Source organism: Mobula birostris, chromosome 6, assembly GCF_030028105.1.
Source record: "Mobula birostris isolate sMobBir1 chromosome 6, sMobBir1.hap1, whole genome shotgun sequence".
Lineage (NCBI taxonomy): Eukaryota > Metazoa > Chordata > Chondrichthyes > Myliobatiformes > Myliobatidae > Mobula > Mobula birostris.
Genome location: NC_092375.1, coordinates 98,662,606 through 98,687,836, shown reverse-complemented (window position 1 = coordinate 98,687,836; position 25,231 = coordinate 98,662,606). Strand labels below are relative to the sequence as shown.

The 25,231-nt window shown below is 43.0% G+C and overlaps 1 protein-coding gene across 3 annotated transcripts in view; it reads left to right on the top strand.

Moving 5' to 3' along the window:
* Nucleotides 1–25,231, top strand: part of LOC140199223 (succinate--CoA ligase [ADP-forming] subunit beta, mitochondrial-like) — a 202,105-nt gene that overhangs the window by 3,191 nt on the left and 173,683 nt on the right. For all 3 annotated transcript variants that reach the window (XM_072260920.1, XM_072260918.1, XM_072260919.1), the window contains exon 2: nt 11,119–11,302. In XM_072260920.1, coding sequence (XP_072117021.1) covers nt 11,119–11,302 — 184 coding nt within the window. The remainder of the gene's footprint in view (nt 1–11,118; nt 11,303–25,231) is intronic.

Genomic DNA, 25,231 nt, shown 5'->3' with positions numbered 1-25,231 from the left:
TCCATTATTTATTTATATATACACATTCTTTCTCTCTCTCTCTCGCTCTCTCTCTCCTTTTTCTCCCTCTGAGTATACCCCTTGCCCATCCTCTGGGTTTTTTCCCCCCTCCCCCTTTTCCTTCTCCCTGGGCCTCCTGTCCCATGATCCTCTCTTATCCCTTTTGCCAATCACTTGTCCAGCTCTTGGCTCCATCCCTCCCCCTCCTGTCTTCTCTTATCATTTTGGATCTCCCCCTCCCCCACTCACTTTCAAATCGCTTACTAGCTCTTCCTTCAGTTAGTCCTGACGAAGGGTCTCGGCCTGAAACATCGACTGTACCTCTTCCTAGAGATGCTGCCTGGCCTGCTGCGTTCACCAGCAACTTTGATGTGTGTTGCTTGAATTTCCAGCATCTGCAGAGTTCCTTGTGTTTATGTTTCATCTTCAGTACACTTGTTTGGTCAAGAACTAGGTTTACGTTGAAAGTCAGAGTGGAAACATTTACTCGTAACTTGAAGAGCAACTTTTTCACACAATGAGCTGCCAGAGGAAGTGGTTGGCAGGTACAATATGATATTTAAAAGATATCTGTACAAGTAAGAAGAGGCTTAAAGGAGGATGGGATAATAGGAGGCAGATGGGACTAGTTTAGATGAGCATTGGCCAATGTGGGTGAATTGGTTGAAGGATATGTTTCTGTGCTGCATAAATCCATGACTTTATGAAATTCTTCAGGATTGTTTGTATTCTAATTTACAGTGTGGTATCAACCCATTGTTTTTCATGGCTACTAATTGATCAATAAATTCATATTTAATATTATCACTTGTTGTATCCCTCCATGGTCTGACCTCCCTCTACTGCTGTTGCTGCTGCGATCTTCTGAATCTAATGTTCCTGTATCTTTACTTTGTGCATCTTCTAATATGTAATTGCCTGTAAAACATATTTCTTATCTTCTATAAACTCATTCCTCTTTTCCCAAAGAAGGCAAAATAGACTGCAGGTCTGGAGCTACAATCTGTTGAAGGAACTCAGCAGCATCTGTAGGAGGAAAGGGGGAACGGTTGTCACTTGGGTTGAAATCCTCCCACTTCTAAATACTGCACGATCTGCCAAGTTCCCCTAGCAGATGATCTATTGCTCTTCTTGTGCCAAGCACTTTTTAAAACCTTTTCAGATAAAGTGTTCGGCCACCTGTGGTAATGTGATTTGGACAGCTTGATTTATGACAGATTATGTTATAAAATGGGCATATTGTTATCTGGTGTTAGAGTTGGAGAGGGGAAGTACACCAAGACCTGTGTGATCTTGTAAACCAATTGATGAAATTAAGAACTGAAAGGCCTGTTTCTGTGCTTTATGACTTTATAATTTAATACATGCTTAATTTCATTGAGTAACAATCTACCAGCGCTTGCTCTATGCTTTGGTAGTAGTGCTTTGACAATGAGGGAATTTGTGTGGAGGAGCAGGGGTGCCGTACTGTACTTGCAGAAAGCTTTGATGAGAATGTCTAGGGATTGTGTGAGCATGAGAAAAGAGTTAAGAAAAGAGTTATTACAATGGAGTGATGGTTCACTAGTCATTTCCTGGAGTGGGGGACCTCATTGAAACATAAATTCTCAATGGCACTTGACAGACAGCAAGCTGGAAACATGATCCTGATTGCAGGGGACGCCAGAGACTCTTGGTAAGCCACTGAGGACGGGGGTGAGGAGACATTTCTTAATGAGAGAATCAGATAGCATATAAAACCATAAACCCATAAGATATAGGAGCAGGTTCCACGGTTGTCAAGCCAAGGGGTGGTAGTGGGGACAAGTTCCCTCTATCGAAAAGTGCTCCTCATGGCATGCGCCTTAAATAGCCTCTGACAGCCAAGTCCATCTCCTGGCCTTCTCGTGTGGCTTAGCCTCTAAGCCTGGCGGAACTGTTTCTACTGACAGGAGAAGGGGCAAAGGCGGGTCCTGGAGCCTGAAAACCAGTGCTTCGGGTAGATGGAGCTCGTCAGCCTGGGAAGGCAGTCCATCTCAGAGAGGGAAAACTCTGATTTCAAACCTCCGCTGCCTTGCGGCTATACCCACTCATGGGAAAGGCTTCGGGAGTAAACCCTGAGGACATATCCGGAGCTGGAGTCCCTAAGGCAGTCTGACATTGCCTTCAACCTCATTCTGGCAACTTCTGCGACAACACTGGTGCCAAGCTGTATCGGCCTTTGCCCTTCCCTTGGACAACATCGGTGTCATGGAGAAGGCAGACTTGCAGCATGGGCATCTGCCGGTCTTCCATACAACCTTGCCCAGGCCTGTGCACTGGAGCGGACACTCCAGTAGACTTTCCAGGCGCAGATCCATGGTCTCACGAGACTAACGGATGCCACCACCATAGGGGCAGAATAAGGCCAATAGGCCCATCGAGTCTGCTCCACCGTTTCATCATAGCTGACCCAATTTTCCTCTCAGCCCCAATCTCCTGCCTTCTCTACTTGCCCCTTCATGCCTTGAACAATCAAGAATCTATCAACCTCTGCCTTAACTATACATAAAGACTTGGCCTCCACAGCAGCCTGTGACAAAGAATTTCACAGATTCACCACTCTCTGGCTAAAGAAATTCCTCCTCATCTCCTTTCTAAAAGGACTTCCTCTATTCTGAGGCTGTGTCCTCTGGTCTTAGACTCTTCTACCATAGGAAACATCCTCTCCACATCCACTCCATCAAGGCCTTTCACCATTCGATTTGTTTCAATGAGGTCACGCCTCATTCTTCTGAATTCCAGGGAATGCCCTTTATATGACAAGCTATTCAATCCGGGAATAATTTTTGTGAACCTCCTTTGAACCTTCTCCAGTTTCAGCACATCGTTTCCAAGATAATGGGCTCCAAACTGTTCACAATACTCTGAGGTTTTGCCAGTGCTTTATAAAGTCTCAACATTATATTCTTGCTTTTATATTATAATCCTCTGAGATGAATGCTAACATTGCATTTGCCTTCCTCACTACAGACTCAAACAGTAAATTAACCTTGAGGGAATCCTAAGTCCCTTTGCATCTTATTTTCTCTCTATTTAGAAAATCGTCAACCCTTTCATTTCTTTTACCAAATTGCATGACCCTACATTTTCAGACATTGTATTCCATCTGCCATTTCTTTGCTCATTCTGCTAATCTGTCTAAGACCTTTTGTAGCCTTTCTACTTCCTCAAGACTACCTGCCCCTCCACCTTTCTTCATATTGTCTGCAAACTTTGCAACAAAGCCATCAATTCCATTATCCAAATCTATGACTTATAATGTAAAAAGAATCAGTCCCAACACAAACCTCTGTGGAATACTAGCAGCCAAAGAAGCATAGAAAACCTACAGCACAATACAGGCCCTTCAGCCCATGATGCTGTGCCGAACACGTACTTGCTTTCGAAATTACCTTGGGTTACCCATAGCACGCTATTTCTCTAAGCTCCATGTACCTATGCGGGAGCACCTTAAAAGACCCTATTGTATCCGCTTCCTCCACTGTCATCGGCAGCCCATTCCAGGCACTCACCACTCTCTGCGTAAATAACTTACCCTTGACATCTCTGTACCTACTTCCAAGCACCTTAAAGCTGTGTCTTCTTGTGTTAACCATTTCAGCCCTGGGAAAAAGCCTCTGACGATCAATGCCTCTCATCATCTTATACACCTCTATCAGGTCACCTCTCATCCTCTGTCGCTCCAAGGAGAAAAGGCCAAGTTCACTCTACCTATAAGGCACGCTCGCCAATTCAGGCAACGTCTTTGTAAATCTCCTCTGCACCCTTTCTATAGTTTCCACATCCTTCCTGTAGTGGGGCGACCAGAATTGAGTACAGTACTCCAAGTGGGGTCTGACCAGGGCCCTATATAGCTGCAATATTACCTCTCGGCTCCTAAACTCAATCCCACGGTTAATGAAGGCCAATGCACCATACGCCTTCTTAGCCACACAGTCAACCTGTGCAGCAGCTTTGAGTGTCCCGTGGACTCGAACCCCAAGATTCCTCTGATTCTCCACACTGCCAAGAGTCTTACCATTAATACTATATTTTGCCATCATATTTGACCTACCAAAATGAACCACCTTACACTTATCTGGGTTAAACTCCATCTGCCACTTCTCAGCCCAGTTTTGCATCCTGTCAGTGTCCCGCTGTAACCTCTGACAGCCCTCGTCCCTCCATTTCCTCATCTAGGTCATTCATAACAATCACGAAGAGAAGGGGTCCCTGAACAGATCCCTGAGGCACACCACTGATCACCAACTTCCATGCAGAATTATGACCTGTCTGCAACTACTATTTGCCTTTTGTGTGCAAGGCAGTTCTGGATCTCCTTGGATCCCATGCCTCCTTACTTTCTCAATAAGCCTTGCATGGGGGACCTGATCAAATGCCTTGCTGAAATCCATACATCTTTTGCTCTACCTTCATCAATGTGTTTTGTCACATCCCCAAAAAATTCAGTCAAGCTCGTAAGGCACAACCTGCCTTTGACAAAGCCATGCTGACTATTCCTCATCATATTATGTTTCTCCAAATGTTCATAAATCCTGCCTCTCAGGATCTTCTCCATCAACTTACCAACCACTGAAGTAAGACTCATTGGTCTATAATTTCCTGGGCTATCTCTACTCCCTTTCTTGAATAAAGGAACAACATACGCGACCCTCCAATCCTCCAGAACCTCTCCTGTCCCCCACTGATGATGCAAAGATCATTGCCAGAGGCTCAGCAATCTCATCCCTCGCTTCCCACAGTAGCCAGAGGTATATCTTGCTTGGGGATTTCAATGTGCTGATAGAATGGGAAAATTAGATTTGTGCTGGATTCCAGGAAGGGAAGTTTCTAGAGTGCTTACGAGATGGCTTTTAAGAGCAGCTTGTGGTTGAGCCCATTAGGGGAGATCAGCTATTTCAGATTGGGTGTTGTACAATGAATTAGAATTGATCCGCGAGCTTAGGTAAAAGAACCCTTATGGGCAAATAATCATAATTTGAATTTATACCAAGATTTGAAAAGGAGAAGCGAAAGTCAGATGTGTCAATGTTACAGTGGAGTAAGCCTGATTTTTCTCAATCTATCTATTTACTGAAATCTCCCATGACTATTGTAACATTGCCCTTTTGGCATGCTTTTTCTATTTCCCATTTGTAGGCCACATCCTTACTGCCATTTGAGGATCTGTATACAACTCCTATCAGGGTCTTTTTACCCTTGCAGTTCCATAGCTCTGTCCACATTGATTCAACACCTCCCCGCCCAATGTCACCTTTTCTACTAATTTGATTTCATTTTTTTTTGCCAACAGAGCAATGCCATCCCCTCTGCGTTCTTGTCTGTCCTTTCAATACAATGTGTATCCTTGGACATTAAACTCCCAGTTATGATCTTCTTTCAGGCGTGATTCAGTGATGCCTACAAAATCATACTTGCTGAACTATAACTGTGCTGCAAGCTCATCTCTCTTATTCCGTATACTGCGCAAATTCAAACATAACACATTCAGTCCTGTATTTACCCTTTTCGATTTTGTCTGCCTTTTACATTGCAACTCATCCTGTTGACTGCAATTTTGCCCTATCAACAGCCTCTCCTTACAAATAGCCTCTGTTTGTAAACCAGCTACCTCATCTTCAGCACTATTATTTGTCTTTCTTATGATATTTCTTGCATTGAAATATACACAGCTCAGGATACTAGTCACACCATGCTCAACCTTTTGATTCATAAATTGATTTGAAGTCTTACCAACATCTGCCTCCACAACCTCTCCACTAACTTTTCTGGCACTCAGATTCCTATTCCCCTGCAACTGTAGTTTGAACCCCACCGTGCAGCATTAAACCTTCCTGCTAGGATATTAGACCCCTCCAGTTCAGTTGCAAACCGTCCCTTCTGTGCAGGTCCCATCTTCCCTGGAAGAGAATACAATGATCCAAAAATTTTAGGCCTTCCCTCCTACACTAACTACTTCACATATTAAACTGCATAATCTTCCCAGTTCTGGCCTGACTAGCATGTGGCACAGGTAGCAATCCTGAGATCACAACCCTGGAGCTCCTGCCCTTTAACTTAGCACCTAATTCCCTGAACTCCCTATGCTGAACCTCGTCATTCGTCCTATCCACGTAATTGATACATACATGGACCATGACTTCTGGCTGTTCACCCTCCCACTTAAGAATGCTGAGGACTCGCTCCGAGAAATTCTGCACCCCGGCACCCAGGAGGCAGCGTGCCATCCGGGAATATTGTTCTCTCTCAGAGAACCTCCTTTTTGTTCCCCTAACTCACAAATCTCCTATCACCATAGCATGCCTTTTTTCCTTCCTTCCCTTCTGAGTCACAAAGGCAGACTCGGTGACAGTGTCCTGAACAGTGTCCTCTGTTCAGTCATTTTCCTCCCTCCCCTCCCCAACAGTATCCAAATTGATAGGCAATACCTGTTGTTGAGTTGGCAGGCCACAGGGGTACTTTGCACTGGCTCCTTAATCCCTTCCCCCTTCCTGACTGTCACCCAGTCTCCTGTGTCCTGCATCTTGAGTGTAACTTCCTCTCTCTATTTCCTATCTATCGTCCCTTCAGCCTCCCGAATGATCCAGAGTTTATCCACTTCCAGATCCAACTCCTTTACGTGGATTGTTAGAAGCCACATCCCCAAGAGGAGCATTCAGCTATCCACCCTGGCATCTCTACTATCCTAGCTGAAAAGGTATAAAGAAGGGAAAGATAAAAAACTTATTCTAGTGCTTTTCTTTATTTTTGATTTCTCTGACTGAAGCCTCTCTTCGCAGCAGCCTCAAAGATCTAAAGTCTCAGTATCACCACTCTGACTCTGACCACTCAGACGATGGGCACTGCGATGATGGCCGCTGTGCTGCTTGCCTCTGCCTTCCTTTAATTTGCTGTTGCTAATCAATCACAAATGCCGATCGGTCGCTAGTCAAAGCTTCTTTTCTCTGTACCGACCCACTGCTGCCTTTTGTGCTCGGCTAGTGCACCTGATTGAAGTCCCTTCCTCTCAAAACTTCTGATGTCTGGATTGGCCGCTGGTCAAAGCTCTTTTTGTCATGTATCAAGAAATTTGCTATTTTGTGGCATTGGTACATTGCAATGCATCATAATTTAAAAAACTTTAAATTACAATAAGGCTGAGTGGGCAGCCAGTGAAATTACACCTGCTGAAGACCTATTGTGGCTATCTGCAAATTGCAGTGAGTCTAGATCCTTGTTTAGTTAAAGTCCGTCTCGAGCCTTGTGGCCCATCAGGTTGGTGCTTATGCCGGTTTCTGTGGCGTGAAGCAACTGAGAGTACGAGACTCCCTCCCGGATAGGACGCCAGTTAATCCCCAGCATTAACTGGTACCCATTTTCAGCTGGGTGGACTGGAGCAGTGTGTGGTTAAGTGCCTTGGCCGAGACTCGAACTCATGACTTTCAGATCGTGAGCCCAATGTCCTAACCACTTGGCCACGCGCGATCCTTGTTTAGGCAAGAGTTTATTCTGACCGTGGCCAATCTCTCAAAACACTTTGTCACCGTAGATGTGAGTGCAACTGGGTGACAGTCATTGAGATAGCTCACCCTGCTCATCTTGGGCAGTGCTCTTTTGAAGCAGCTGGGAATCTCTGATTGCAGCAGTGAGAGATTGAAGATGTCCTTGAATACACCACCAGTTGGTTAGCACAGGTTTTCAGTGCCCTACCAGGTACACAATCGGCCTGACGCCTTGTGAGGGTTCACCCTCTTGAAAGACAGAAACACGGAGTCACCAGATGCTGCAGAGATTTGCACAGGTGTAGTTATTCTCCCTTTCAAAGTGAGCATAAAAGGCATTGAACTCATCTGAAAGTGAAGCATCATTGTCACTCATGATGTTAGGTTTCACCTCCTAAGAAGTAATGGCCTACAAACCCTGCCAGAGCTGACGTGCATCTGATTCTGTCTCTCAAAATAGCTGTAAAATAGCCTTCTACTGGTCATATACCTGGACTGCTTGTACAGTTCTGGATCACTGATCTTGAATGCACAGATCTCACCTGCAGTAGATTAGGAATCTCCTGCTTCATCAATGGCTTTTGGTAATTTCTCAAAGTCACAAGCTCGTCCACACAGGTCACGATGAAGTTGGTGACAATGGGGGTATTCATTCAGAGTCAAAGATGAGTTCCTGAATGTTGTCCAGTCCACTGACTCAAAGCAGTCCTGCAAGTACCGCTCTGCCTCCTTTGATATCTTCTTGGTTCACACCACTGGTGCTGTGGTCTTTAGTCTCTGCCTATACACTGGGAGTAGAAGTAGAGTCAGGTTATCAGAGTGTGGGTGTGGGATTCCATGATAAGTGTTCTTGATGGTGATATAACTGGTCAAGTGTGTTAGCTCCTCTGTATGTAGTTGTTCATAGACTTCTTCAAACTGGACTAGTTGAAATCCCCTGCATCAGGGTAGCCTGTTTCATGACTGCTGATTACGGTACTCAGCTCGTCCAGAACCTGTCTGACATTGGCCTGAGGTGGAAGGTACCTCTATCACAGTGATGGCGGAAAACTTCCTTGGCAGAGAGTGGTGAACTTCAGAATCAGCTTTATTATCACCAGCATGTGTTGTGAAATTTGTTAACCTAGCAGCAGCAGTTCAATGCAATACATGATACTATAGAAAGAAAAAAATAAATAAGCAAATCAGTTATAGTAAGTGACTTGGGCCGGCTCCCCCACCGGACTTAGTCTGGTGAGGAGGGTGTGAGGACACCCAGCAGGACTGAAAAAAACAAGACCTGACAAAGGGCGGATGAGCTCCTTGTGAGCCAATGGCCATCTTCCGTGGAAGAGATTAAAGCCTCACCATGTATCTATGAATCGTATGCTATGCACTTAGTTAGCAGAGACATGATGAACTTGGGCACTGCATCGTGTGCCTGGACCTGCCCAAGGCCTCCGCCTAAGGAAGGGCCGATCTCGAAGAAGCGGCCGTGGCTGGAGGCCGACAAGGCCTCGGGCTCGATTTCGGCGGGGTGGCAGTGGGCAGTGCCAAGGTGGTCAGTGAGAACAAACTGGAGGAGAGGCTATACTCGGTGCTGTCGCAAGACCGAAGAAGATGGAGGTGCATAGCCGCCAACCCCGGATTCGGGACGACACCCACTGACTGACTGACTGATATGTGCATATGATTAAAAATGGTGCAAAAACAGAAATAATATATATTTTAACAAAAAAAAGTGAGATGGTGTTCATGGGTTCAATGTCTATTTAGGAATTGGATGGCAGAGGGGAAGAAGGTGTTCCTGAATTGGTGAGTGTGTGCCTTCAGGCTTCTGTACCTCATTCCTGACAGTAACAATAAGAAGAGGGCATGCTCTGGATGATGGGGTCCTTAATAATGGATATCGCCTTTCTGCGGCATCGCTCCTTGAAGATGTCTTGCATACTAAGGATGCTGGTACCCAAGATGAAGCTGATTAATTTTACAACTTTCTGTAGTTTTCGGTCCTGTGCAGCAGCCCCTCCCGCCCTCACCACCCCCCCGTACCAGACAATGATGCAGCTTATCAGAATTCTCTCCTTGATACATCGAGAGAAGTTTTCAAGTGTTTTAGATGACTCCTAATGAAATATACGTTGCTGCTGTTTTGCCTTCTTTATAGCTGTGTCGATATGTTGAGACCAGTCAAGAACCTGAAATTACTCACTCTCTCCACTTCTGATCCTTCTATGAGGGATCCTTTGTCTTATCCCTTCTGAAGTCCACAATTGCTCTTTGTTCTTATTAATGTTGAGCGTAAGATTGTTGCTGCGACACCACAACTAGCTGGTATATCTCACAACTGTACGCCCTCTCATTTCCATTGCAACATTCCCTTTCATGGAAAGAAGTGAGGCCAAATGATCGCTATATTCAATAACTTAATAATGAAAGAGATCAAGGGGTATTGGCAGAAAGCAGGAGCAGTGTACTGATTTTGGATGATTAGCCATGATATTAACTGGCAGAGCAGACTTGAAGGGCTCAATGCTCTACTGTTTTCTATGTCTGAGATGCTTTATTATATTGAATTGCTCTGTAAGTACAAGCTTTGTATGTGTAACATTCAGACTGATTCTTCTGGAATGGATTAGTTGTTTACTTTTTCAAGAGCTCAATGGACCATTTCATGAAGAAAAACTAATGTACCTAATTCAAATAGCACATGCAACTAACTTTTGTAGCTGTTTGAATTTTTCCATCAGCAATTGATTTATTCTTTACTGTCTTTTACAGGTTTCCTTTCATAGTTTTTATTGCAGCCAGCAAAAACATCAGAAGTTGCTTAATAAATCACTTTTATTTTTAAAAGTAAGTAGAAGGTGCATGGGAAGGCATGTAGGAATGCCACCAATCCCAGGATTACCTTAATGTTCCATGGCATTCTGACAGTACTCTGGGAATGCCTTCACCTGAAGGATAACAGCAGTTGAAAAAATCATTCATCTCCCATTCTTAAGGGCAACTCAGGATGGATAATAAATACTGGTCTGAACTTGATCAGATGCCCTAATTTTGTTCAAACTACTGTTTTCATCTAATGTAAGTAATTTGGTTTGGCTGGCCACTTCCAGATACTGCCTTCAAACTTGTTTTCTCCTGTTTTTGTTTTAACTAAGTTTTAAGGTTGAAAGTTGTTTTAATTTACTGAATGGGTTCCCACTAGTGCAAATCCACACAATCTGATGTCTACCAGCATCCCCTTGTTTTTATTTAATGCTATAATAGCTGAAAATAACAGGTGGCCAGCTATTCTCAAGGTCAGTGGTAATATTATGCAACATTTTATGGAGTGTTCAAACAATGCCCTTTTAACCTTAAGTTTGACTTAGTGTATAATAGTGCCGCTATCAGGTTCATTTGAGTAAGCTTGAAAGTCAGATTTGTTAACCTACTTTTTAAAAATTTTGAGTTACTGTATACGTTTAGCAGGTGCAGTAATAACTCTCAAACTCCCCTGGCTCTAGGTTAGACCTGTAAATTGATTTTGATAATGATTAATATCATTTCTGAAAATTAGAAGTTTTTAGTATAAAATAGGACAAATTATAATTGATCTTTTTTTAAAAATAATTTGTTTCAAATTGTTTAGGGACTTGTTGGATCTTCTGGATTGCTTTCAGTCTTTAGCTTGCGGCAAAATCAACAGCAGCAAAGGAACCTTTCCTTGCACGAATACCTGAATATTCGATTACTGGAGGATGCTGGTATCTCTGTACCAATGGGGAAAGTTGCCTCTACGCCACAAGAGGCATATGATGCAGCCAAAGTAATTGGTATGTTGATGACCGCTGCATTTAGTTTGAAACTTCTGATCGATTTCAAACAGTGGTGCTTTCTAAATTGATGTAAATTTGAATCTGGATGATACTGATACCAACATTACCAAGTCTTTCACTATTCTGGAATTTAAAAAAAAATGTCAGAGAATGATTTGGAGTCATTTTACCAACATGTACCATAACAGAGCAATAGAATGCAAAAAGTTAAAATATTCCATAAGGTGCATGTCTCACTGGGAATGACCGCAAAACAAATTTTCCTATATCTTAATTTGTATTTCTCATCAAAAATCTATAAAACAAAATGTCTAAAATTAGCCGCACTGATTAGAACTAAATAAAAAGGTTTAAGAGAGCTCTTCAAGTAGTGTCGTGGATATTGATGCTGACAAAATAATGTGAAAGTTTACTCAGCTTGATTTTCTTGTCATGCTTTTGCAGCAAAAATTAAACAGGATGCCAAATTTACAGCTTTGATTTAATTTAATTTTATTAAGTTAATTAACTCCAATTAGAAGCATAAATCTGCAGAATGCTGGGAGAACTTTGTAAATAATTAACATATTTTGACACCTTGAGCTGATTGGATTAAAATAATCTAACAGTTTGAATATGACTGCAAGTTAGTTAAAGTTAAGATAGAGAATAACATTGCAAAAAAATTTCAAACAACAGGAATTCTGCAGATGCTGGAAATTCAAGCAACATAGATGCTGCCTGGCCTGCTGCGTTCACCAGCAACTTTGATGTGTGTTGCAAAAAAATCTCAACCAGGTTTTGAAGCACAGTAAGATAATTTGGCCTAGGAAACTATATTTATCGAAATGATTCTCTGCAACCTTCCTAGAAGTCAACAAGGCAAAAGGTGACCAAGGCAGCCCTGAGATATTATCTTTTTTCTCAAAAGAATTTTTACTTTAAGTCAAGTCAAGTCAAGTCACTTTTTATTGTCATTTCGACCATAACTGCTGGTACAGTACACAGTAAAAATGAGACAACTTTTTTCAGGACCATGGTGCTACATGAGCAATACAAAAACTACGCTGAACGATGTAAAGCAACACAAAACTACACTAGACTACAAACCTACCCAGGACTGCATAAAGTGCACAAAACAGTGCAGGCATTTACAATAAATAGTAAACAAGAGAATATGCACAGTAAAGGGCAGTAGGTTGGTATCAGTCCAGGCACTGGATATTGAGGAGTCTGATGGCTCGGGGGAAGAAACTGTTACATAGTCTGATCGTGAGAGCCAGAATACTTTGGTGCCTTTTGGCAGATGGCAGGAGGGAGAAGAGTTTGTATGAGGGGTGTGTGTATTTGCTTTACGGATGTAGCATGTAGTGTAAATGTCTGTAATGGCGGGAAGAGAGACCCCGATGATCTTCTCAGCTGACCTCACTATCCGCTGCAGGGTCTTGCGATCCGAGATGGTGCAATTTCCGAACCAGGCAGTGATGTAGCTGCTTAGGATGCTCTCAATACAACCTCTGTAGAATGTGGTGAGGATGGGGGGTGGGAGATGGACTTTTCTCAGCCTTCGCAGAAAGTAGAGATGCTGCTGGGCTTTCTTTGCTATGGAGCTGGTGTTGAGGAACCAGCTGAGATTCTCCGCCAGGTGAACACCAAGAAATTTGGTACTCTTAATGATCTCTACGGAGGAGTCGTTGATGTTCAGCGGAGAATGGTTGCTCCGTGTCCTCCTGAAGTCAACAACCATCTCTTTTGTTTTTTCACATTCAGAGACAGGTTGTTGGCTCTGCACCAGTCCGTTAGCCGCTGCACCTCCTGTCTATATGCTGACTCATCGTTCTTGTTGATTGCGAATGTAGTCAGTGCATTTTCCTGCAGAACATCACTAGTCACAGGCAGTCAATCATGCTCAAAAAGCTGAAAGACCTAAAGGTACGTAAGCCACCCAGACCAGATCATTTTATTCCTAGTCACTGTCTCCTGTCAATCAGCCAATGCTCTAACCATGCCAGTAACTTTCCTGTAATACCATGGGCTATTAACTTTGTAAGGATCCTCATCCGTGGCACCTTGTCAAAAGTCCTTTTAAAGTCCAAATATACAGCATCCTCTTTAATTATTCTACTTGTAATCTCCCCAAAGAATTCCAACAGGTTCATCAAGCAAGATTTTCCCTTAAGGAAATCATGCTGACTTTGTCCTGTCTTGTCCTGTGTCTCCAAGTACTCCATCACCTCATCCTTAACAATTAACTTCAACAACTTTCCAACCACCGAGGTCAGATGAACTGGTCTGTAATTTCCTTTCTGCTTTCTTTCTCGTTTCTTAAAGAGTGGTGTGACATTTGCAATTTTCCAGTCCTTTGGCACCATGCCAGAGTCCAGCGATTTTTGAAAGATCATTACATATGTCTCCACAATCTCTACTGCTACCACTTTCAGAACCCTAAGGTGCAGTTCATCTGGTCTGGATGACTTATGTACCTTTAGGTCTTTCAGCTTTTTGAGCATGATCTGCCTGTAATGGTAACTGTATTCACTTCTCTTCCCTCACACCCTTCAACATCTGGCGTACTACTAGTGTCTTCTAAGTGAAGACTGATGCAAAGTACTCATTTCGTTCATCTGCCTTCTCCTTGTCCACCATTATTATTTCTCTGGCCTCATTTTCTGGCGGTCCTATATCCACTCATCTCTTTTTTTTTACATACTTAAAAACAAGTTTTTACTATCTGCTTTGATATTGTTTGTTAGGTTGCTTTCATATTTCATCTTTTCCCTTCTAATGATTCTCTTAGTCACTCTCTTTTAGGTTTTTAAAAGCTTCCCAAGCCTCTATTTTCCTGCTAATTTTTGCTTGATTGTATGCCCTCACTTTTGCTTTTACATTAGCTTTGACTTCTCTTGTTCTATTTTGCCATTTGAGTATCTCTTCATTTATGGAATACATCTATTCTGCACTTTTCTCACTTTTCCCAGAAACTCATGCCATTGTTGCTGTGTGCTGTCATCCCTGCCAACATCTCTTTCCAATTTACTTTGGCCAACTCCTCTCTCATGCCACTGTAATTTCCTTTACTCTACTGAAATACTGCTACATCAGACTTTGCTCTGTCCCTATCAAATTTCAAGTTGAACTCAATCATATTGTAATCATTGCCTCCTAAGGGCTCTTAGCTCCCTAATTTCCTCCGGTTCACCCAATCCAGTATAGCTGATCTCCTAGTAAGCTCAATGACAAACTGCTCTAAAAAGACATCTTGTAGGCATTGAATAAACTCACTTTCTTGAGGTCCTTTTCCAAACTGATTTTCCAAATCAACCTGCATGTTGAAATCTCCCATGACTATCATAACATTGCCTTTTTGACAGACTTTTTCTATTTCCTGTTGCAATCTGTGGTCCACGTCCCAGCTACTGTCGGGAGGCCTGTATGTAACTGCCATCAAGGTCCTTTTACTCTTGTAGTTTCTTAACTCAACCCACAAGGATTCAACATCTTCCGATCCTATGCCACATCTTTCTATTGATTTGATGCCATTCTTTACTAGCAGAGACAAGCCACTCCCTCTTCCTTCCTGTGGCATTCTCCTGAGAGGTCATCTCCCACAACAGTATCAAAATGGTATACTTATTATTGAGCGGAATGGCCACAGGGCTGCTCTGCGCTAACTGCATATTCACAGTTCCATTTCTCCCAGCTACTGACCTCCTGCAACTTCGGGGTGACTACTTCCCTGTAACTCTAATCGATTATCTCCTCACTCTCCAGTACCAGCCGAAGGTCGTCTAGCTGCTGCCCCAGATCCCTAACACGATCTTCAAGGAGCTTCAGCTGGATCTCCATGCAAATGTAGTTCCCTTGGGGACTCTGGGTCTCCCAGGACTCCAACATCTGGCATGAAGAATGCATGATAGCCATTTGCTACACGCAGTACAGTAAAAGGAAAAAAAAGGGAACCTTAACAGAAACTTACCCAGAGCCAATGCCTCTTTCGAGCCGAAGCCTGACACTCTCTTACCGCTGGCCTACTCCCAACAATGGGCACCCCAGCAATGGAGATCAGTCCTGCTGAAGGGGATCGGCCTGAAACGTCAACTGTACTCTTTTCCATAGTTGCTGCCTTGCCTGCTGAGTTCCTCTGGCATTTTGTGTGTGTTGCTTGGACTTCCAGCATCTGCAGATTTTCTCTTGTTTGTCCCTTCTGTAGTTTTATTTAACTGGCTGTGCTCTGCTCCTGCCGCTGGTTGGGCTGCCAGAATGAGCCCGAACACCCACAAAATGCTCCTTTTAAACAAGCATCACAGAACTGTGAGAAACATCCTTCCTGTGCTGTGCCGCCAGCGCTGATTGAGCCGCTGGAATGAGCCTAAATGCCCATGAATTCACTTTTAAACAAGCGTCACCGACCTGTGAGAAACCTATTTGCTGTGTGCTCCCACTGCTGATTGGGCTACTGGCTCCCGTCATTAATTGGGCCGCCGCTTAGCTTACTACAAAGTGGAGCATTATAACCTTAATTGTATTTTATCCATAGAGACATTTAACCACATCAAACCTATATTATGCAGATTTGGTTAACAAACAGTAGTAGGTTGGTTTGCATTATTCTCACCCATGAGAAAATGTAAAATTTTAAAAAATGTTGTTTATGCTGTATCTTGTAGTACAGTCCCAACACGCTGACCCTCACTCCCAAACAATTCTGTCAACTGTATGATCTGAGCTCTGTCTAGGTCTCGTCTAGATCCTGGTATAAGAGGAAGCATCAATCTGAAACACATCAATCTTTACAGCTGCTACCTGATTTGTGTATTTTTAGGATTTTGTTTCAATTTCAGATTTCCAGCATGTGCAGTGTTTTTCTCTTAAAGTATTTTTTAGGTTGTTCTCTTCTGTGGATTTAGAGAGGTGATAATGATGGCATCGAGGAAAATGGCAAAGGTTAGGGAAGGAAGAGTAATAAACATTCTTATTTTTCTCAGTTTTAGTGCTCACATCTTATTTTCTGAATAAGTCGGTGCTGGGTTAAAGTCCCACTCTCGATTTTAGGACATAAATTTCCTTACAGTACGTGGAGTGCTTTACCTTTAGGAATATTACCATTGGTATGACTTAATATGATTCCTGAACAATATTATAGTGAGAGATGTGAGCTCACCCAGTTGTACAGAGGTTTCAGCTAATTTGATTTCCTCCTCCCCCGCCCCAAAATGACAATGGCTCCCATTGAAATGAAATCATGTTTTGATGTACTTATTAGTGAAAGACTTTAGTTTTGTTTTCTGGGCAAAATGGTATTATTAAAAGCAATACCACTCTTAGACTATCTGGCATTATTTCTCTTGTTGAAATTTGCTCTACTCAATTTCTTTAGTATGTGCTTTGGAAAGTTGTGAAAGTGAAGACAATTTATTCTGTAGATGCAAATTCTTTTATCTGTTTCATCACTTGGTGCACATTATGTATGTCAATCTATTTTGAAATGTGCAATCCATAACTAAATTCCAATTTAAATTGTAAACAAGATCAAGTAATTCCCAGCTTGGATCATGGTTATTTGAGCTTGCCTGCAGGTTTGCAGTACACTTTTACCTGTGGGAGAGTGGAATTTGTAAAGTTAGAGTGAATGACCTTGAATTTATTTACTTTTGGTCTATCTGGCGTAATGCCAGTGAGTATAAATTGTGATAAGTGATTTTTTTCGTTAATGTTTATTTTGCATTTCAATACCTGGGCTAATTATGTTAGCAAAAACGGAAAACCATAATTTTAATGGAAAGGTGCATTTGATTTTTTTTAAATTCCTGTTTAGTTTTGTGTGTTTAGTTTTGGAATTCAGCTCAAGTTCCAAAGGCTTGGCCTAGTGGTACACTGGTGTAGATTTGGTCTGCTAAAGTGGACATTCAGTATTGAACTGGGAGTTTGTTGGCATTATTGGATGGATATAAAAAGATGTCTGGTTGGAGAGGTGGGGGAGTCTTTCAAGTGTCTTTAAATTTTGTCCTAATCCAACATTTAAAATAATAAGTAACTTAGCCATTGTTACCATTACACTGGAAAGAAACATAAGTCCACAGTAATGGTTCATTTTGTTTAAAGTGCTTTAAGGTGCATTTTGAATGCCCGAGGCTATATTAGAAATGTTTTTATCTTGTGCATTTCCAGTTATTTATTTTTGTTGGTGGTGCCCAGGGAGCTTTTAACAATCAATCTGCTTGGTTGATACAGTGTAAAATTTCCATAAGATATTATTAATCTTCAATGTACTGTGAGGAAAAAGAATTAGGAGCTGATTCCAGAACGAGGGGTCACAGTCTGAGGATAAAGGGGAAGCCTTTTAGGACCGAGATTAGGAAAAACTTCTTCACACAGAGAGTGGTGAATCTGTGGAATTCTCTGCCGCAGGAAGCAGTTGAGGCCAGTTCATTGGCTATATTTAAGAGGGAGTTAGATATGGCCCTTGTGGTTAGAGGGATCAGGGGGTATGGAGGGAAGGCTGGTACAGGGTTCTGAGTTGGATGATCAGCCATGATCATACTGAATGGCGGTGCAGGCTCAAAGGACCGAATGGCCTACTCCTGCACCTATTTTCTATGTTTCTATTGTTGTGGCAACTGTCCAACTTTGCACATCACGCAAAATACTGAAGGATTACAGCAGGTCAGGCAGCACCTTTAGAGGGAATGAACAGTTGGGTTGAGACATTTCATTAGGCCTGGAAAGAAAAAGGCGAAGTGACTGATATATGAAAATAAGAGGAATAACTGATGGGTGATTGGTCAATCCAGGTGAGGGGGAGAATGGTAATTATGTAAGAAGTTGGGAGGTGATAAAACCATAACACAGAAGCTGAATTAAGCCATTCTCCCCATCACTCTGCCATCCCATCGTGGCTGATTTATTAAACCTCTCAACACTACTCTCCTGTCTTCTCGCTATAACCTTTGACACCCTTACTAATCAAGAAACTGTCATCCTCCGTTTTAAATATACCCAATGACTTGGCCCCCATAGCTGTCTATGGCAATGAATTCCAGAAATTCATCACCCTCTGGGTAAAGAAATTCTTCTTCATCTCTGTCCTAAAGGGATGTTCTTCTATTCTGAGGCTATACCCTCTGGTCTAGTGTCCCTAATATAAGAAACATCCTCTCCACGTCCCCTTTATCTAGGCCTTTTGATATTCAGTAGGTTTCAATGAGATCCCCACCCTCCCTTATTCTTTTAAATGCCAGTAAGTACAGGCCCAGAGCCATTAAATGCTTCTTGTATGTTAACCTTTCATTCCCAGGATCATTCTTGTGAACTTCTTCTGGACCCTCTCCAATGCTAGCACATCCTTTGATGGACAAGCAGTTCAAAGCTCACACTGCTCCAAATGTGGTTTGACCAGTGCCTTATAAAGAAACAGCATTACATGCTTGCTTTGTATTCTAGCCCTCTTGAAATGAATGCCAAAGTTGCATTTGGCTTTCTTATCACCGACTTAACCTACAAGTTAACCTTTAGAAATTCTTGCATAAGGTCTTCCAAGTCCCTTTGCACCTCTGATTCCTGAATTTTCTCCCTGTTCTTCCCCTTCCTGAAGTCCTCAGTCAATTCCTTGGTCTTATTGACATTGAGTGCAAGGTTGTTGTTGCAATATCATTTAATCAGCTGATCCATTTTGCTCCTATAGGCTGACACATTACCATCTGAAATTCTTCCAACAGTAGCTGTGTCATTGGCATATTTATAGATGGCGTTAAGCACAGCTCAAGCCTCACAGTCGTGGGTGTAGAGAGAGCAGAACAGTGAGCTAAGCATGCAATCTGAGGTGCACCAGTGTTGATTGTCAGAGAGGAGGAAATGCTATTTTTAATCCACATTAACTCTGCTCTTCTGATGAGGAATTCAAAGAGGTTACAGAGGGAGGTACAGATGCCCAGGTTTTTGGAGCTTGTTGATTAGTACTGATGGTGTTGAATGCTGAACTGTAATCAATTAACAGCATTCTGATGTAGGTATTGATCTCTGGCTATACTCTGTCTGTCCATCCCATAGGATGATGGTTCCTTTCAGTCAGTTAGTGGGGTTTGATATGTGCATCCTGGAGAGGCTGTACAAGCCAATCCTTGATAGGCACTGCTTGCCACATACTTGGCAGGTGAGGCCTGGAGGGGCAACAGGGGCAGAAGCTCTGTTGTGGTGCTTCCTGTGCCTTCCCTCTGTTGCCTCGTTGAACTTGTTCTTAGCAGTGTCCACACCTTTTCCGATGGTGTCCCTCCACTGTGAGCGATCTTGAGCCAGATCCTCCCATGTGGATGGGGCAATGTCAGCTTTCTTGAGGCTCCTGTGCAGAACATCCTTGTACCGTAGTCGCTGGCCTGCTCATTTTCGGGTACCACTGGACAGTTGGCCGTACAAGATGTCCTTGGGCAGTCTTCCACCAGGCATTCTGACAACATGTCCTGCCCAGCGCAATTGGGCTGACATCGCCAAGGTTGAAACTACTGGCTCGAGAGAGGACCTTGGTATTGGAGACCTTGTCTCGCCAGGTGATCGTCATCAGACAACGTAGGTGAAGCTGTTGCAGTTGGTCAAGCTGGCGTAAGTATCTCTGATAAGGGCACCATGTCTCACATCCGTATAACAAGGTTGATATGACAACAGCCCTGTATACCTTGCACTAGGTGGCCAATCTGATGTTCTCAAACACTGACATCATGCCTGCACCAACTGTTCTCAAAGTTGTGGGGAGCTGCAGAAGGTATTGATATTGTCCGGGTGATCCAAGATCGACTGGAAATCCAGTGAGATTGCTGTAGGCAAATTGCAGCAGATTGAGATCCTTGCTTCGGCAGGACTTGATTCTGCCCATGACCAACCTCTCAAAGCACTTCATCCCAGTGGATGTGAATGTAGCTGGGCCATGGTTGTTGAGGCAGCTCATTGTGCTTTCCTGGGGACTGGTATAATTGTTGCCCTTTTGAAGCAGGTGGGACTACAGCAGATGTCCTTGAACACTCCCGCCAGTTGGTTTGCGCAAGCTTTCAATACCTTACCAGGTACTATCAGGGCCTGATACCTTTCATGCGTTCACCCTCTCGAAAGATGTTCTGCCTCCAAGTCAGATATGGTCACAAGATCACCCTTCGCACAAGCAAAGTTCTATTTTTCCCTTTCAGACCATGCATAAAAGGCATTGAGCTCATTCATGATGTTAGGGTTTGTCTTGTAGGAAGTAATGACCTACAAACCCATCCAGAGCTGACGTGCATCTGATGCCGTCTCCAACTTCAATTGAAATTGTCCATTCCTTCTCGGTCCTCACCACTGGTGGTGCATTCATTAGTATCTGCCTGTATGCTGGGAGTAGTACAGCCTGGTGATTGGATTTTCCGAAGTGTGGGCATGGGATGGCATAGTAAGTGTTCTTATTGGTGCTATAACAGTGGTCAAGTGTGTTAGCTCCTCTGGTTCCACCGGTGATATGTTGGTGGTAGTTGTTCGGAGACTTCAAGTTTGCATGGTTGAAATTCCCTGCAATTATTGGGAAAGCATCAGGCTGCATTGTTTCGTCACGTCTAATCACAGTGCTCAGCTCATCCAGTCTCTTCCTGACGTTTGCCCAGAGGTGAAATGTACATTGCTACCAGAATGACAGTGGAAGACCCCCTCGGCAGATAAAATGGATGATAATTGATGCTAGGTCACTAGGATTGAACTGCCACGTCTCTGCACCATGATGAGTTAATCATGAAACATACTCCACCTACTCTGCCCTTAAAGGAGTCAGCTGTCCTGTCGATGGATGGTAAATCCTTTGTGCTAGAGTGCTGTGTTCAAAATGGCAGGGGTTAACTATGTTTCTGTGAAACAAAGTACACAGCAGTCCCTGAGAAAAGGACATTGATCTCTCCACTCTGTTTTAGAACCTCTGCACAGAAACTCACCTGAATTATGAGTGGCCAAGAGGCATGGAGATGTAGGTTATTTAAGAGGACTCTGAATGCAGCAATCAACTCTAAATTTTTAAAGGGTATTCTCTTCACTGTATTTAGCATTGATTATTTCTTCTTGATGCACACTATAGCTCACTGAGGCCGAGAGATGCTGTGCATAATACATCAATGCCATGGTGCAAAGCTATTAATTGTGTTTCCAAATTCTGCAATTTTTGGTATATTAAGATACGGTGAAAGTCATGAGAATCCCTGAATGGTCCAGATTTTGGTAGCAGTGGAGGAAACGTGTACTCTTATAATATAATTGAGCATGTGGCTAATGCCAGGCAAACAGCAGCTATTATATAGTGAATCATGCATGGAACTGCCCAGCCCAGTTTTTCGTATTGTGCTAATGAATTTGGAAAGGATATAAGCCCATAAGAATTTGGAGCAGAATTAGACCATTTGACCCATTGAGTTTGCACTGCCATTTCATCATGGTTGATCCATTTTCCCTCTCAACCCCAATCTCCTGACTTCTCCTCGTATCCCTTCATGACCTGACTAATCAAGAAAATGTCAAGCTTGTAGCGGTGTGCTACACACAGCGCTAGAATAATCACACAGAGTCGGTGAGTTGGAGTTGCGATAAAAGAGATTTATTCAAACTTCGCGGCCTGCTTTAAAGCCTTCCCATTCCCGCCCTCCCTGGGGCGGGACTGCTGTGGGGAATGCAGATTCCCAGGCCCTTTCCGTGAGCGGGATTTTCCCCCTGCTCGTGAAGATGGCCTGGCGCCCTTTCTGGGGCCGGCCCTCTGCCTGTGCGCGCTGTTTCGTGAGCCGGTTCGCTTGTGTAGAAAGTGGGTCACCACAAGCTATGCCTTAAATGCACCTGGCCTCCACAGCTGCCTGTGGCAATGAATTCCACAGATTCACCGCTCTCTGGCTAAAGAAATTCCTCCTCATCTCCATTCTACCTGGAGGTGCCACTATTCCAAGGCTGTGTCCTCTGGTCTTAGACTCCCCCACCAGAGGAAACATCCTCTCCACATCCACTCTATTGAGGCCTTCCAATATTTGATAGGTTTCAATGAGGTCATCCTCATCTGAATTTCAGTGAATACAGGCTCAGAGCCATCAAATGACAAGCCATTCAAATCCTGGAATTATTTTTGTTAACCTCCTTTGAACCCTCTCCAATGTCAGCACATCCTTTAGCGGCCCAAAACTCCTCACAATACTCTGTAAGGCCTCACCAGTGTTTATGTATAAAGACTCAGATTTACATTTTTGTGTATCTTGCAAGATCTAATATATAGATGTCTCTTACTCAGTTTGCACCTAAAAGATGTGCAAAAATAGGTTAATTTTTATATTCATATCTAAAGCACTACCCTTTTTTCTTAATCAGTCTTAATCTGCAACTCAGGATTGAGAGTGACTCAGTTGATTTGGTTGGGCTCTGAAGTAGCAATGGGGGGGAGGCGCAATGTTTGATCTTTGTACTCTTTCATAGATGGGGCAGGAGGTGTATTGGTATTCTCTCCAGTGCCTTGTGGTGCTTGCTGTATGTAATCCACATTTCTGAAACATAAGTGAGGGCAGAGTTAGATTGAGTTCCATACTGGGATCAGGGTCTTTATCTTCAAGCATTCCTTTCCTCTGACAGCTAAAATGTGTGCTAGCACAACTGAAGGTGATGGGGAGCTTCATTGTCAACAACTGCCTCCACTAAAGGGGTTATCAACATATGGGGAGTAATCAATATTTGCCAGGGGGAAAATATTGTGCACCTTAATTGCACAATGGCAGTGTTGTATCTCGGGCAGGTTGTTAAGAGATCCTGTGTATTTTGGATGTTAATTACATAGTCAGTTGTCATGTACAGTATATTTCAATGATAGTTTTGTATACATAAGCTTCGTTTGTATATTACAACTTAATGCCTGAAGTTGGGTGGTCTTGGTTCTCGAGTGGTAATATTGTGGATTAGATGAATTCTGGAATATCTTGCTTCACACCCAGTAGGTGAAAGGCAGTAGTATAGCATGAAAGGTTGAGGAAAGTGTTGAGGCAATAATATAGAGTTGGTTGACAACAGTTACGATTGGGTCTCTTGTGGAGCAATTATTTGAGCTCATGGAGTGCATGCTATCTTGAAACAAATTTAAGACGGAGGTGAAGTTTTTGATGGCAGAAAAATTTTGAGGATATTCAACAGTTGTTCCCAATTGGCAGAGAGTCAAAAAATTTTGAAATCTAAAAAGGTCATGTTTTGTTGTTGATTCTGATCTGTGCATTCTTTTTTGACATGGTACTTTTAGATAGATGGAATACATACTGCAGTTTGTGATACTTTAGGTACTTGAGAAGGTGGTATGGGTGGACTGGCGGTGATATTCACTGCGGTAGTCAGCTCTTTGTGGTTATGGTAATTGGATTTATCTGCTTTCTTTGAAAAAGGTCAGTTTGATTGATATTCTTTTGAAATGGGTTTCAGAAACCAGTACAGAGAGTTCTTCAACAAGGGGACCTTTCAGCCTTTCAGACAACATGACAGCAATCTGTTCCCCCCCCAGTCAGTTGCTAAAGCAGTGGTCCTCAACCACCATGCAAAGCATGTGCTACCGGGCTGCGAGGAAACAATATGATTTGGCGATATGAAATGATATGAGTCAGCTGCATCTTTCCTCATTCCCTGTCATGCCCACTATTCAACTTGAATGCACGCAAGGTCATCAGTGACCAAAGATGCAAATGACCCAAGATGTGCAAAGGAATGGGTCCGTGACCCATTTGTGAATGTCCCTGGTGAATCATCCATGTCAGCACGGGAAGAAGATCAACTCCTCGAGCTTGCAAATGACAGTGGGCTGAAAAGTATGTTTGACATAACATCTCTGCCAGCATTCTGGATCAAAGTCAAGGCTGAATATCCTGAGATAGCCACGAAAACACTGAAAACGTTGCTTCCATTTCCAACATCATATCGCTGCGAAGCGGAGTTTTCTGCAATGAATGCAACGAAAACTAAATTGCGGAATAGGCTGGACATAAGGAACCCCCTTCGAGTATCGCTGTCTCCCGTCACCCCTCGATGGCACCATCTTGTTGCAGGAAAACAAGCCCAGGGCTCCCACTGATTCAGCGATATTGGTGTGTTGCAATGATTTTATATATTCATATGAGGAAAATACACTGTCATGCAGGTGAGAAACTGCTAGAAAGTTCAGCAGTCTAATGAACAAGGAGGCAATTAAAATAGAGAGGGAGTATGGCGCGAGCTAAGACACGAGCTGGGAAGTCACCATGGTAACAGCTCAGAGCGGTTGAGCTAATGGACGCTGGAATTTTGGATGGATTATAAAAGTTGATCCTTTGGTCTGATAACGGCCGAGGAGACACGACACAAGAGAACTGCGGAAGTTACCCGAGAAACCACTGGTGGAGTTTAAGACCACCACGAGGGTGGAGGCCATGGACCTATTAATTTCGACCTGTGATTATCAGTGCAGGTAAGAACTTGCCTGTGGGGGTCTGCTGATGGTGAACCCGTGCCGTGGGTTAGTAGACTGTTCCCTAGAAGGGGCTCTGTCCATCTGTGTCTGTGTGGGGGTCACACGAAGTGACTCTGAAGACTTCGGAAGCAAGAACAACTAAAGCTGCCAACTTGAACATCAACCCAATTAGCTTTGTCTCTCTCTATCAATTCAACTCGACACAACACAAAGTGAACCGAACAGCTTAAACTTATCTGACACCGTAAGACTGATATCTACCTCCTGGACTATTACTTTTTTGTATCCACACACACACACTTACAGATATATATATATATATATATATATATATATATATATATATATATATATATATATATATATATATATATAATTTTGTCATAGACCCTGTGACGGGTTGAAAAGTTCCAATGGAAATGGAACACACCTGGAGTCTGGTTTACTATAAAGTAAGAGTATATTTATTACTACTACGAATTAATATTATTAAACCG